The 14,925-nt window shown below is 41.8% G+C and overlaps 2 protein-coding genes across 2 annotated transcripts in view; both read left to right on the top strand.

Annotated features, from left to right (window-relative positions):
- Nucleotides 1–2,989, top strand: LOC139390568 (tubulin beta-4B chain-like). Its single transcript, XM_071137773.1, has 4 exons — nucleotides 1–171; nucleotides 918–1,026; nucleotides 1,192–1,302; nucleotides 1,573–2,989. The coding sequence occupies exons 1-4, from the start codon at nucleotides 115–117 to the stop codon at nucleotides 2,634–2,636; spliced, it is 1,341 nt and encodes a 446-aa protein (XP_070993874.1). The 5' UTR covers nucleotides 1–114; the 3' UTR covers nucleotides 2,637–2,989.
- A 4,084-nt stretch (nucleotides 2,990–7,073) lies between these two features.
- The window catches only part of LOC139390783 (diacylglycerol kinase theta-like), a 31,793-nt gene continuing 23,941 nt past the window's right edge, over nucleotides 7,074–14,925 (top strand). Inside the window, exons 1-4 of the mRNA XM_071138158.1 lie at nucleotides 7,074–7,915; nucleotides 9,523–9,602; nucleotides 9,821–9,920; nucleotides 14,139–14,224. Coding sequence (XP_070994259.1) covers nucleotides 7,699–7,915; nucleotides 9,523–9,602; nucleotides 9,821–9,920; nucleotides 14,139–14,224 — 483 coding nt within the window. The 5' untranslated portion in view covers nucleotides 7,074–7,698. The remainder of the gene's footprint in view (nucleotides 7,916–9,522; nucleotides 9,603–9,820; nucleotides 9,921–14,138; nucleotides 14,225–14,925) is intronic.

Here is a 14,925-nt window from a genome sequence, read left to right as displayed (position 1 = left end):
GACGCGATTTTGGAGCGTGACTTAACAAATTTACTTTGGCGCAACAGCTTGACGATTGTAGCCGCTCAAAGAAGGAACTCATTGAAACTAGACTAAATTTGCTCTACTAACAAAATGAGGGAGATTGTTCATTTACAAGCTGGTCAGTGCGGTAATCAAATTGGCGCTAAGGTTGGTACACTTTAGGCTTTTAAATCCTTGACTTTTGATTAGGTTTAGCAGTATGATTTGTTTAAACATAAAATCTGCGACAACGCTATATTGCATTTAATTATATTTCAAATTGTGCCCGAGAAAATAACTTTTGGGAAATTTAAAAATGTTATGTATTGGATTGAAAACAATGTGACCCCGTTCTTAGTTGGTTCAATTTTTGTTTGGCGGAATATATCACATCCCCTTGATTATTTTCCTTCCCGTTTGTTCCAACAAGTTCAATGATTTTTGAAGAGGCATCAACTTGTTTTTAACGGGGCAAACCTTCAGATGATAGACGCAACGAGTCTAATTCAAGGGTGTTGGCCGCCCCGCGTTGATTCAGCGCGCGCAGTTGTAATATGGCTGGTTGTCTTGTTCAGCCGGTTGCGCCAAAACCTGCTCACTGCAACTATTATAGTCTTATGTTTCAGTTTACATATGCATATTTGTCTGTCCTAATACATCGAGCACAATTTCCCCTGTTATTTGTCCATTTTAACCAAGGACAACGCAAAAATTATACTATTTTAAAATGGTGCCAACTTTGGAAACCATTTTGTTTTTAGATGTAGCACTTGAATGACGCAAAAAAGCCGATTACTCTTAATTCAAATGTCTTGTTTGCTTTTTATTTAATTCGATTGTAAACATCTTAACTGAATTGTCTATACATTTATAATACATTTTCAGACTTATCAAAATGCATTCTTTGTCTTTAGTTCTGGGAGGTGATCAGTGACGAGCATGGCATTGACCCCACTGGAAGTTACCATGGGGACAGTGATCTTCAGTTGGAAAGGATTAATGTATACTACAATGAAGCTTCAGGTGAGTTAGGTTGTGTGATGTCATGATCCACATTTGGTCTTTTAATCTGGACTTTGTCCAGCTCTGGCTACACAAAATCGATGTCCTAGTTACTATATTATAAGTGTGGTAGAATGGGTTTTGAAAGGATGTTAATTTATTTTAAGTGCTCTTGTGTTATTTCAGGTGGAAAGTATGTGCCACGTGCAGTACTTGTGGACTTGGAGCCTGGCACCATGGACTCTGTGAGATCTGGACCATTTGGTCAGATCTTCAGGCCTGACAACTTTGTCTTTGGTAAGAAACTGTCTTTGGCAGTTTGACTATATTAACTTGGAAGTTGTCTGTGCCTGGATTCGTTGCATGTTACTACAGTACACCTTAATTACCTGACTACAGTCACCAGAGACAAACTGTTGGTATTGGTTACGTAAAACAAAGGGTTTCCATGTTGCTTAATTTGCTTTGTCATCCCTGACTTTAGTGTTTGCACAATCAATCACCAGGGCCCAGTTTTTCCATAACATCTCTATCTTTGCATTGATGTCCTACTTTTGTCCATTCCAGGTCAGAGTGGCGCTGGTAACAACTGGGCCAAGGGCCACTACACCGAGGGTGCAGAGCTAGTTGACTCCGTCTTGGATGTAGTGAGGAAGGAAGCTGAGAGCTGTGACTGCCTCCAGGGCTTCCAGCTCACCCACTCCCTGGGAGGTGGAACTGGCTCTGGCATGGGCACCCTGCTTATCAGCAAGATCCGTGAAGAATATCCCGACCGCATCATGAACACTTTCAGTGTGGTGCCCTCCCCTAAAGTGTCAGACACTGTGGTGGAGCCCTACAACGCCACCCTCTCAGTCCACCAGCTGGTAGAGAACACAGACGAGACCTACTGCATCGACAACGAGGCTCTCTATGACATCTGCTTCCGTACCCTTAAACTCACCACACCCACCTACGGCGACCTCAACCACCTGGTGTCTGCCACCATGAGTGGGGTCACCACCTGTCTCCGCTTCCCTGGCCAGCTCAACGCCGACCTGCGCAAACTGGCAGTCAACATGGTGCCTTTCCCCCGTCTCCACTTCTTCATGCCTGGCTTTGCACCTCTTACCAGCAGGGGAAGCCAGCAGTACAGAGCCCTGACGGTTCCAGAGCTCACTCAGCAAATGTTTGACTCTAAGAACATGATGGCAGCCTGTGATCCCCGCCACGGACGCTATCTCACCGTGGCCGCAGTCTTCCGCGGGCGCATGTCCATGAAAGAGGTGGACGAGCAGATGCTGAACGTACAGAACAAGAACAGCAGTTACTTCGTTGAATGGATCCCAAACAACGTCAAGACTGCAGTCTGTGACATTCCTCCCCGTGGCCTCAAGATGGCCGCCACCTTCATCGGCAACAGCACTGCCATCCAGGAGCTGTTCAAGCGCATCTCTGAGCAGTTCACAGCTATGTTCCGCCGTAAAGCTTTCCTCCATTGGTACACTGGAGAGGGCATGGATGAGATGGAGTTCACCGAGGCAGAGAGCAACATGAATGATCTGGTGTCTGAGTACCAGCAGTACCAAGATGCTACTGCAGAGGAGGAGGGAGAGTTTGAAGAGGAGGAGGGCGAAGAGGAGTTGGCTTAAATTGTTTTTCTTTTTAAAACATTGACTTCACATTTCCTGTCTCTGGCAACCTTCAGCTGTACCTTTTTTTTTGTTTGTTTGTTTGGTTCACTTGCAATAAAAAAAAGTAGAGAAACCTATTTCTTGTGTGAAATGGATAATGTAAACAGGGTGGCAGGTAGCCTAGTGGTTAGAGCATTGGGCCAGTAACCATAGGGTTGCTAGATCGAACCCCTGAGCTGACAAGGTAAAAATCGGTCCTTATGCCCCTGAACAAGGCAGTTAACCCATTGTTCCCAGGTAGGCCGTCACTGTAATTAAGAATGAGTTTTTGACTGACTTGCATAGTTGAATAAAAAATATATGGGATTTAAGTGAAGCAATTAGTATTTTAATGGAGATGTTTAATTTCATTAACATTTAATTTTGTGGGGGAGTTTAAGGTGAAATAAGCTTGTTCAATGGATAATTATTTAAATGTGACTGCATTAAGTTAAATGCAAGATATAGCACAATGGATCCAAATAAGAGGTGTTCAATTATTACCTTTAAGCACAAGTCCAAGCTTTGATCACTAAAAATTGTGATTAGAGGTCAAATGGTATGTGCACAAGTATTCAGACCCCTTGACTATTTACATCTTGCTTTACAGCCTTGTTCTAGAATTGAAAAAAATGCACAATATCCCAAAGCAAAAACGGGTTTAGATGTCTTTCAGGAACATTTACGTATTCAGACCCTTGACTGAGTACTTTAACGCACCTTTGGCAATGATTACAGCCTTGAGCATAGATTATGACGCTACAAGCTTGGCACAGCTGTGTTTGGGGAGTTTCTCCCATGCTGTCAGATTGGCTGGGGAGCTTGGGCTCTAGTTGGGCCACTCAAGGACGTTGACTTGTCCCAAAGCCACTCCTGTCTTGTCTGTGTGCTTAGGTTTGTTCTGTTGGAAGGTGACCTTTTGTCCCCAGTCTTGAGCGCTCAAACAGATTATCAAGGATATCTCTGTACTTTGCTCTATTCATTATTCCTTTGATCTTGACTAGTTTTCCAATCCCTGCTGCTGAAAAACATCCCCACAGCATGATCCTGCCACCATGCTTCACTGTAGGGTGCCAGGTTTCCTCCAGATGTGACACTTGGCATTCAGAGCAAGGAGTTCAATCTTGGTTTTGTCAGACCAGAGAATCTTGTTTCATGTTCTGAGAGGCCTTTAGGTGCCTTTTAGCAAACTTCAAACAGGCTGTTCATGCCTTTTACTGAGGAGTGGCTTCCGTCTGGCCACTATACCATAAAGGCCTGATTGGTGGAGTGCTGCAGAGATGGTTGTCCTTATTGACGATTTTCCCATATCCACAGAGAAGCTCTGTTGGTGACCATCAGGTTCTTGGTCACCTCCCTGAACAAGGCCCTTCTCCCCTGATTGCAATAATGTTCCTGGCAGACAGCTCTACGAAGAGTCTTGGTGGTTCCAAACTTCCATTTAAGAACGATGGATGCCACTTGTTGGGGACCTTAAATGCTACAGAAATTGTTTGGGTACCCTTCCCTAGATCTGTGCCTCGACAAAATCCTGTCTGCGCTCTACAGACAATTCCTTTGACCTCATGGCTTGGTTTCTGCTCTGACATGCACTGTCAACTGTGGGACTTTATATAGACACCTGTGTGCCTTTCCAAATAATGTCCGATCAATTAAATTTACCACAGGTGGAGTCCCAAGTTGTAGAAACATAAAGGATGATCAATGGAAACAGGATGCACCTGAGCTCAATTTTGAGTTTTATAGTAAAGGGACTGAATACTTAAGTAATTAAGGTATTTCTGTTTTGGTTTTTTTAAATTGCAAAAATGTCAACCTGTTTTTGCTTCATCGTTATGGGGTATTGTGTGTAGATGTGGGGGGAATATTTTAATCAATTTTAGAAAAAGGCTGTAATGTAACAATGTGGATGGAAGGGGTCTGAATACTTTCCAAATGCACTGTGTATACAGTATAAATCATTGGTCGAGACCTGTTGGGTCTGTGCCTCACCTATTTTCTCAGTTTGGTATAAACCGTATGTATACTGGACAAAAACCTGCAACAATTTCAACGATTTTACTGAATTACAGTTCATATAAGGAAATAAATTCATTAGGCACTACTCTATGGATTTCACGACTGGGCAGAGGCGCAGTCATGCGTGGGCCTGAGCCACCCATGTGTTTTTCCCCACAGAATGGCTTTATTACAGACACAAATACATCTCAGTTTCGTCAGCTGTCCGGGTGGCTGGTCTCAGACAATTCCACAGGTGAAGAAGCCGGATGCGGAGGTCCAGGACTGGTGTGGTTACACGTGGTCTGTGGTTGTGAGGCCAGTTGGATGTACTGCCAAATTCTCTAAAACAACGTAGGCAGTTTGTGGTAGAGAAATAAACAAATTCTCTGGCAACAGCTTTGGTGGACATTCCTGCAGTCAGCATGCCAATTGCATGCTCCCTCAAAACATGAGACATCTGTGGCAATGTGTTGTGTGATAAAACTGCACATTTCAGAGTGGCCTTTTATTGTCCACAGCACAAGGTGCACCTGTGTAATGATCATGCTGTTTAATCAGCTTCTTGAAATGCCACACCTGTCAGGTGGATGGATTATTTTTGCAAAGGAGAAATGCTCACTAACAGGGATGTAAATACATTTTGTGCACAAAATATTTTTGTGCGTATATAGAACATTTCTGGGACGTTTTATTTCAGCTCATGAAACATGGGACCAACACTTTACATGTTGTGTTTATAGTTTTGCTTAGTACAGGTAGGCCTACAATAGAATACACATGTTTTCATATTCCTCTCAAAGCTGGTCACCAGGGCCCATTTAATCCAGATTAAAATGACCATGTGTTGTCTTTTTTATTTATTTTATTTAGCCTTTATTTAACTGGGCAAGCCAGTTAAGAACAAATTCTTATTTACAATGGCGGCCTACCAAAAGGCCTGTGGGGATGGGGGCCTGGGATTTAAAAAATAAATACAATATAAATATAGTAGCAGCACAAAGACATGGTACAAACATTATTGGGCAAAGTCAACAGCACAAAGGTCAAGAAGGTAGAGACGACAAAACAATACATCACACAAAGCAGCCACAACTGTCAGTAAGAGTGTCCATGATTGAGTCTTTGAATGAAGAGATTGAGTGTTTGTTGCAGCTCGTTCCAGTCGCTAGCTGCAACAAACTGAAAAGAGGAGCGACCCAGGGATGTGTGTGCCTCGGTGACCTTTAACAGAATGTGACTGGCAGAACGGCTTGGTCTTAATCCTGAGCCCTCATTAAATTGTGTTACCCTTCACTTTAGAAATACATATTTTTTTTATCCCAAATGTCTTGGGATCATATAAACGTGTATTTGTTGTAGCATATGTTATATATTAAGAGATTTGATTCAGTTCTCTAAAAACGACATCCAAAAATGAGGGACTACATCTAAAGGAGCAGAATCTAACACCACATGATAATTTTGATCTGCATTAAATGTTTTGAAAATCTGGGCCCTGGATTTCTACTTCTTGATCTGCATGCTCTTAGCTATCCACTGTGACATAAATTTCAGGCCAAGGTTAATACATTTCACTGTGTTCATGTAATGTGAGTTGTCACATGTATTTTCACCTAAATACCACTAGGTGGCAGCAGGTAGCCTAGTGGTTAGAGCGTTGGACTTGTAACCGAAAGGTCGAATCCCCGAGCTGACAAGGTAAAATCTGTCGTTCTGCCCCTGAACAAGGCAGTTCATCCACTGTTCATAGGCCGTCATTGAAAATAAGAATTTGTTTTTAACTGTTAAACTGTCTAGTTAAATAAAGATTTTAAAAAATAAAAATAACCGGCCTGTATCCAAGAGTTGGTTGACTGATGAATTGAATGCCAGGGACGATAAGAAAGGCAGAAAGAGGCCCAATGGGGTTTATCACTTTACTTTTGAGTTGATAGGTTATAAGTATTGTCAGGTTTCCACCAATTCGTTTGACCACGGATAAGTATAATACTATAACAACCCGCACTGACAGCTGTGTGTTATGTGTTATGCTATTAGTTGGTTGTTTTGTACTTACCATTACCCAGTGTTCGCGGGGTCCGACATGCCAATCAACCTGCTATCTTTCCAATCATGGGAATGCCTGGAATGTTCTGATGCCGGGTATTGATCCTTTTTAATCTAGTCAGGTCATTACAATACTGGTGACCGGTGGTAGGTGAAATGCCGCATGCCAAAAGATTATGGGAAATACAAGTAGGCTAGTGAATAAAAACCAAGAGTTTGTTGCATTGTAAAAAAAACAACATTTTTACGATCTAGAGAACTCTGCACAATGAGTTGTTAGGGCAATAGGGTCGCTTGCGCGTTATGGTCGAGATGGCTGCTGGAGCCCCGCAAGGACTTATCTGTTTGTGCTGTGCTTCATTTGCTTAGAAAATTATGTGATGCTGGTCACTCACTCATGTCTAGGCGCTGTGAGGGCCAACCATGTCAGGGCGGATGAAAACCGCTGCACAACTATGAAAACTGCGGGCGGAAGTAGCTAGCAGCTGATGTGTAAAAGCTGCAAAAGAAAAACGGAGCAGGATAAAAACAACCAATTTAGTTAGCAATTTAAGTCGTTAATTAGTTAGATTGTCACTTGTTGCTTTGATGGATTTTCTTTGAACTTGCTTGCCTTTAATTTTTTTGCGAGTAAATGTAGCGTTTTGCTAACGTTAAGTTAGCCAGTAAGCTTCTTTTTCATGTTTCCTGGTGACGAGCCACAAGACTGAGTGTTTTGTCAATTAACCATATTTCTGGATCATTCAAGACTTATGTTTTTTATTTTTTGCAATGCTGGTAGCTAACTGCCTTGTCTATTGTTGTTAGCTAACTTCATGACTGCTATAGCTCCAGCAGCAGCTGGCACCACTGGCTCCAAAGTGTAATGACACGGCGGTTGGGCATAACGTAGCTGGAGCTCGCTGGTTTTGCCGCTTGGCAGCGGAAACATATTTTCACTCAAACACCCTAGCTACGTTTTCATTATACACGACTCTTGTGGTGCACAGATACGATGGCAAACAGCACTCGAACGAAGAATGAGAATTCCATCATGGAAAGCGCAAGCCCCCTGTCCGGGAGGAAAAAGGCACAACAATCCCCTGGGTCTCGCTCAAGGTACCATGTCAGTGCACCCGGACATTGTTTTAGGAAAGTGACTCTCACCAAGCCAACGTTCTGCCACAACTGCAGTGATTTCATATGGGGTCTTATCGGATTCATTTGTGAAGGTAGGTTGGTTTACATGAGACGTGACATTTGTTTTTGTTTCTTCACTTGACCAGACCAGTTGAGTTGAAACGGCTCAACTGAAATGTAAAATGTGCTTGACGTTGAGGAATTTTCTTTGAATTGTTGAATTCTCAAACTGAAGCATTTTGGTTGACGTAATGCGTATAGGTTCTAAACTTGTGTAGATATTGTCGCCGTGTACAGTATGGCATGTTCCTAGAGCAGTACTTACCCAGATGGCAGTTTGTGTGCGTGTCGTAGGCGAGAGGAAGCGCTGTATGTGTGTAGTAACATTGTGTATGTGTGTGTGAAAGAGGCCTTGTCGTTGTGTCCAATACATTTGTGTGTGTAAAAATGTTAAACTGCAGCCTGTAGACCAATGCCATTATCATGCACAGACTGACATTATGATGCTATCGATTAATGTAAATTCAGTAAAGTCCCTCCCTCTCCTTTACTCCATCTGAAAATGTACCTCCTCCCATGAACATGTGTAAAAACATATAGGAAATAAAGCAATGCCTAGCCTTACACTGAAGCATGGGGACAGCACAGCAGCACTGCATAACAGCATAAGACTGATGGACAGCACCCAGTGTTACCAGGCAGAGCGAACGAGGGGAAATGCAAAGTCTCTGGTGCGCAATTAGCTGCAGTCAAATCGTGATACACTTTAACTGGTCGGCATGGCAACGGGGGACTGGATGCTCGAGAGCAACAACAAAAAACTAAACACCCTAGACATGGCATAATAAATGTTTATAATGCTACAGTGGTGCTAGATTTTAGACTTAATGTGCCTTCTTATATGCTGTGACAGCCTATTTGCTAATGTGTCAAATGTGAAGCATAGACTGTATGTCGCCTCCGTGAAGGTGGATGCGATCATGCACTCTTGTTGTTAGACAGCTTGTCTTATTAGAACACTTGTTACTGTGCCATCTAGCAGAAGCCCATAATATCTCAGTAGGTCTATAGGGCTGCTTATGGCCTGGCTCAAGCAGTGTGTGCCCAGTGGGTTGTGACGAACCACTGCTCCTTTCAACATATAGACCCTGAGCCGTAACCTTGTCAGGAACCAGTTTCAGTAGCACTTTCTAGAGTAGGTCTATTCTAATGCATCGTGACTGCCACAACTGTGTGCATCTGGGTGACACCGAGAATCAGATTTTCACTTAAAAACAACAACAATGATTGCAAAGTTAAACAAAGAATACAACTCTATACACAAGGACCACTTTTAACAATTTTCATAGAACACTATACAAAAACACATTTACTTATTTTTTTAAATTGAGCAATTATTGGTTTTTGTTTGGCATACAATTTAAAGTAAAACATCTGAGTCTCAGTGTCACTTGGTTACCGTAGAATTGCCAATCTATAAAGATTATTACGAATGCTTAGCAAATATTATAATGCATTATTGGGTAAAGGCATTACTAAAGCATTTACAAGACATTAGCCAATACAAAGGTAGTTTATAGACAGTGTAACACCAAAATCTCATTACAAGAAATTAATAGGACTTTAGATAGCCTTGTTACTGATGCTCCAAGGATGAATTGACTAGTTGACTGACTCTGGTGTCTCCTCCCACCCCTAGTATGTAACTTTATGTGCCATGAGAAGTGCCTGAAGACTGTGAGGACTGCGTGTTCATGTATGGCCCCGACGCTGGTGCGGGTGAGTGACAGCACAAAGTTAAACTGCTCTATCGCTGCTTGTGATTGTGGTTAGTGCATGCTAGCCCGACAATTCTTCGGCATGGTTTCAAGAGCTTTCACAACAGACAGTGTATATGCCACCAATGGCACAATGTACTTGCAACGTATGGCCAAAGTGTTGCATGTTTACTTCGTAGAAGTGTGCATATTCCTTTTTTGTCCATTTGTGAACTCCAGATCCCTGTGGCCCATTGCTTTGGTCCAGCAGGGCAGAAAAAGAGATTCTGCTGTGTGTGTCGAAAACATCTGGAGGGAAACACAGCCATTCGCTGTGAAGGTTCGTTTTCAAGAGCTTTCACAACAGACAGTGTTTATGCGACCAATGGCACAATGTACTTGCAACGTATGGCCAAAGTGTTGCATGTTTACTTAGTAGAAGTGTGCAGGTCATGATGCTGCATATGGAAGCTAAACCTCAAGGTACATAGGCCACATTGGACAGTAAACACACGTGTACACACCCAAAGTAGATTTTCTATACACTCCCCTCCATATGTATTTAGAGAGTGATGCTAAAATATTACATATGGCTCTATACTCCAGCATTTTGGATTTGAAATCAAATGTTTCATATGAGGCGACAGTACAGAATGTCCCCTTCATACATATCTGATTTACAGTTTAGAAATTAAAGCACTTAATATATTTAGTCCACTATTTGAAGATGTCATATATATTTGGACACATTTCACTTATAGTGTATTTAAAGTAGTCAAAGGTTTAGTATTTGGTCACATGTACCTTGCACACAATGTCTGTATCAAGCTTGTAACGCTATACACTGGTTGAATGCATTTACAGCTTGTTTGGTTGTGTTTCGCATTGTTTGGTCCAATAGGAAGTGAATGGAGAATAATGTATTGTGTCCTTTTTATTGCTAGTAAGAATAGATGTTTGTGAACACATCTACATGAATGTGGATGCTACCCAGTGGTGATTTTAGCATGTAAATCTTGGTGGGGCAAATTCAACCTTCTTCTTTTTTTTTTTGATGCATGCCAACAAAGCCACTACACAACATTGTATTATTTGAATAGGCCTATGTGGTTTAAAAAGGAAGGAAAATACAATCATGAGGATCCACATTTATAGACAATATACTGACGCAATGACAGCACATTGCGCAAACAAAACAACCCTCGCAAAATCAACTGGAATTACATGAGTATATTACTGAACTTTTTGTTGAAAAAACGATATTTGAATGGGAAGAGACTGTCACTGGCAAACATGGTTACAGACCCAACAACATTATATAGTATCCCCTCCTCCTTAAGAAAAGCACATGAGATAATTATAATACACAAAGTAAGCAAAACAATGAAATAATTCCAACATGGCCTAAAATGATGAATAAGATACTAATGAGATAGACCTATATAAGCAATAAAACAATTGAGATGTACAAACTATGGCATAAGGGCACGATGACCGGATAAGAGGCAAGCCGTCATTTCGATTAAGACATTAATGAGCGAGTAGTCGATATAACTATTTGTTCAGCACATTTCGCGACAGAATTCAGAACATGGGCCGGTCTTACAGCATTCTCCCTGTGCACCCTAAGAACACAGGATAAATAACGGGGGCATATAAGCAGACAAAGAAAGCTCTTACCATATTTGATGGTGACATTTCTCTAAAACAGGCTATAGGCTACAGGTGCATCACCAAATCAGAACAGTAGGCTAAATTATGAGGGGAAAAGGGACCAAATTATTAGGCTGAGGCACATGCGCTACTAACAGCTTACTACACAACATACACTTACACGCAACCCAAACCGGCTGACATTTAGTCTTTCAATCACCCACGTGGGTATAACCAATGAGGAAATGGCACGTGGGTACCTGCTTCTATAAACCAATGAGGAGATGGGAGAGGCAGGACTTTCAGCGCGATCTGCGTCAGAAATAGAAAGGAGTTCTATTTTAGCTCTTGGCATCGCTGACGCTCGTTGGCGCGTGCGAGCAGTGTGGGTGCAATAATTGAATAACATGAATTTCTACATTTATTTTGCGACGCTCGCGCATGCGACGTGCCCGGTCTGGTCAGCATGTATCATTGGTCATGAGTATTACTTTCTTATCTACAGTATACATATCTCCCTGGCATTTTACATAATTTATGCAGCAGCATACAAGACATTTTTGGACTCACCGTTGTTGTGCTGTGCTCACTTGAACGTGGTGCGGCTGTCCTTCTTGTGGGCAAACTTTGTTATCAAACTTTGTCACAGTCTGGCATTTTCTGGATTTATGGTGCTTTCAAGACAACTGAGAACTCTGAAAAAAAAACAAGGTTGAATCATGACATCAGTGATTTTTCAGGTCGGAGGTCTACAAAGAGGCCCGAGTTCCCTACATGGAATTCAGAGTTGGATGACCGTTCAAAATGTGTTTTCCCAGTCAGAGCTTGTTTTTTTTCAGAGTGAAGCAATGGAGTATGAGATTTCCAAGTTTCCAGTTGTTTTGAACGCGGCATAAGTCATGCTGGACTGACAGCATGACCAATGTGAATGTTTATCATTTTAAGCTTGGAAAAGAGACCCTTTCAGAGAGATGTTTTAAATCCTCAAACCCAGACTTGGACCACACATCCTCTCCACCAAATAGCTGTCAGGGGAAGCAAAATAGTGATTGTTTTGCAATGCTTGCCTTTGATTCCTTCCAAACCACTCATTGTTGAATTTCTGATTTCCAACTTGTTGTGTAATGTTTATGGCCAATGAGCACCGATACGATTTATCTATAATTTCTCTTCATATGACAAGTATTGAAAAGGATTTGCCTGTAAATTGTCAATGTGATTCATGATGATGACTGGTTGTCTAGCTAGCTAGGTAAGATTGTGAAAGTATGATGTTGACATGATCAGTACAATCAAAGCTATGGTAGATATAATGTGATTTGACGTCATTTAATCTCTGGCTAATGGCCTTAAGCCTTCTTGGACAGGGACTTCTAATGTAAATCTATGGCAGCACCCAAGGGGGCTTGAACTGCCTAGCTCTACCTGTAGATTCTCCGATGAAGTAGTGTCCTCATGAGTGACAGAACACTGAGCTAATCACGCCGCAATTAGAGAAGATTACCAACCCCTACGCTCTGTATTTCCGCTGGCTGCCCCACCACCACAGAAAGCATTGAGCTGGGCTGAAACACCTACATTTTGGAGCTGCCTTACTCAAGAAAGAGACCGTGTTTGTATGTATGTATGCTTTATTAAGTCTATTATTATTTATTTTTACATTATTTGCAAGCTGATATGTTACATCAATGAATGCCAAAATAAAATGCAAAACAGGCAACAAAAAAATACTAAACTGAACCGGTTGGGCTCAAAACCCATTCTCATGATATCAAATTGGTAGTTACAGTCTTGTCCCATTGCTGCAACTCCACAACAGGCGAAGGTCGAGAGCCATGCGTCCTCCAAAACACGACCCTGCCAAACCGCACTGCTTCTTGACACACTGTTTGCTTAACCCAGAAGCCAGCCGCACCAATGTGTTGGAGGAAACACCGTTCACCTGGCGATCGGAGTCAGCTTTCAGGCGCCCGGCCCGCCACAAGGAGTCGCTAGAGCGTGATGAGACGAGGAAATCCCCGCCGGCCAAACCCTCCCCTAACCCGAGCGACACTGGGCCAATTGTGCGCCGCAGCATGGGTCTCCAAATCACGGTCGGCTGTAAACACAGCCTGGGATCAAACCCGGGGCTGTGACACCTCAAGCACTACGAATCAGTGCCTTAGACCACTGCGCCACTCGGAAGGCCTGAGTGAGAAAGTTAGAGGGACGAAGATCATATAACTCCCAAAAATGTTTTATCTCCCCCATCATTGATAATGGTGAGAGGTTAGCATGCTTTGTTGTAGCCTCTGTAACTTTCTAACTCGTCATTATTCATGATTTTTCTTAATCATGGCAATATCAGAATTGATTTAGAAGTGTTCAGAAACATCTTATCTACCCACTTAGAAAGAAAATGACTCCAGCCATCATTCACCATTCCGTTCCTATGGGGCAAAACATAACCCAAAATACATCCAAAACAAACTGCAAATGCATCCAACGAGTTTGTAAAGTCACAAGCTTGATGTAGTCATTGCATGCTAGGAATATGGGACTAAATACTCAACTTTTGATTACTTTAATACATTAAGTGAATTTGTCTATAAAGATATAGAAAGTGCTTTCATTTCTAAACAGTAAATCAGATATGTATGAAAAGACCCTAAAATAAAAGGTAACATTCTCTACTGTCACCTCATATGAAACTTGTTATCTCAAATCGAAACTGCAGTAGTAGGGGAATGTACTTTTACATTTTAGTCATTTAGCAGACACTCTTCAACTTACAGTAGTGAGTACATACATTTTTGAATAATGAGATTCACACTGTATTTAAACTTCCTTGGGGGAACTCTAACTGGTCCATCAGTCATAGTAGTGACTTTGACAAAAGTAATATAACCTCTGTTTTCGGTTTCAGTTTGTGAGCTGCATGCCCACTCGGAATGTGCTGCATTCAGCTGTGGAGACTGTCGTCTCTGCCATCAGGATGGGAGTCAGGACTTTGTAAGTATTCCACGCCTCTGTCTTAAAGGTGCATTATGTTCACACCCTTTTCATTTAAAGTTAATCCAGCAAACCAAAATTGGTTATTTTCTTCTTTTGAAAGTTCCCAGAACATTTATTAAGTTGGGGCAAATGTTCTCATAACACAAAAACGGTCCAGTTGTGCTGATGATTATACAATGTTTGTATAAAACATTTGCCTGACGTTGCAAGAGCATTCCCAGAACACATGTTGTCTATTCTTTAAATGTTCCCAGAATGTTTCATTAGGTTGTAGGAGCAGTCTGGTGGGAACATTGTGGGTCCATCACAAAATATATGTTCCAAAAACACAAACAGCTATCCAGTTGTGCTGATGATTACAATGTTACTAATAGGTAAAAAAAAAAAAAAACATTTGCCTGATGTTGCAAGAATGTTCCCAGAAATACATTTGTATGTTTACAATTGTCTTTAGGTTGTGGGAACATTATGGGGATATGACAAGAGAGAGGTTCCCAAAACACTAAAACTGATCAGTTGTGCTGACATTCATATAATATTTGTGTCAGGGTGCACAAAACATCCTTTGATGTTGCAAGAAGGTTAACAGATCAGCCGTTTTCAGTTCTTTAAAGGTCCCCAAGAACATTCTTAAATGGAAGAAGTTTGGAACCACCAAGACTCTTCTTAGAGCTGGCCGCCCAGCCAAACTGAGCAAT

Source organism: Oncorhynchus clarkii, chromosome 31 (assembly GCF_045791955.1).
Source record: "Oncorhynchus clarkii lewisi isolate Uvic-CL-2024 chromosome 31, UVic_Ocla_1.0, whole genome shotgun sequence".
Classification (NCBI taxonomy): Eukaryota; Metazoa; Chordata; class Actinopteri; order Salmoniformes; family Salmonidae; genus Oncorhynchus; species Oncorhynchus clarkii.
This window is presented reverse-complemented; position numbering and strand designations above follow the sequence as displayed.

What these genes read in the sequence shown, in the direction of transcription:
- LOC139390568 (XM_071137773.1), top strand. Translation starts at nt 115, where the DNA reads ATGAGGGAGATTGTTCATTTACAAGCTGGTCAGTGCGGTAATCAAATT. An exon ending in GTAATCAAATTGGCGCTAAG is followed by an intron (nt 172 to 917) that starts GTTGGTACACTT and finishes CTTTGTCTTTAG; the next exon opens with TTCTGGGAGGTGATCAGTGA. An exon ending in GCCTGACAACTTTGTCTTTG is followed by an intron (nt 1,303 to 1,572) that starts GTAAGAAACTGT and finishes TGTCCATTCCAG; the next exon opens with GTCAGAGTGGCGCTGGTAAC.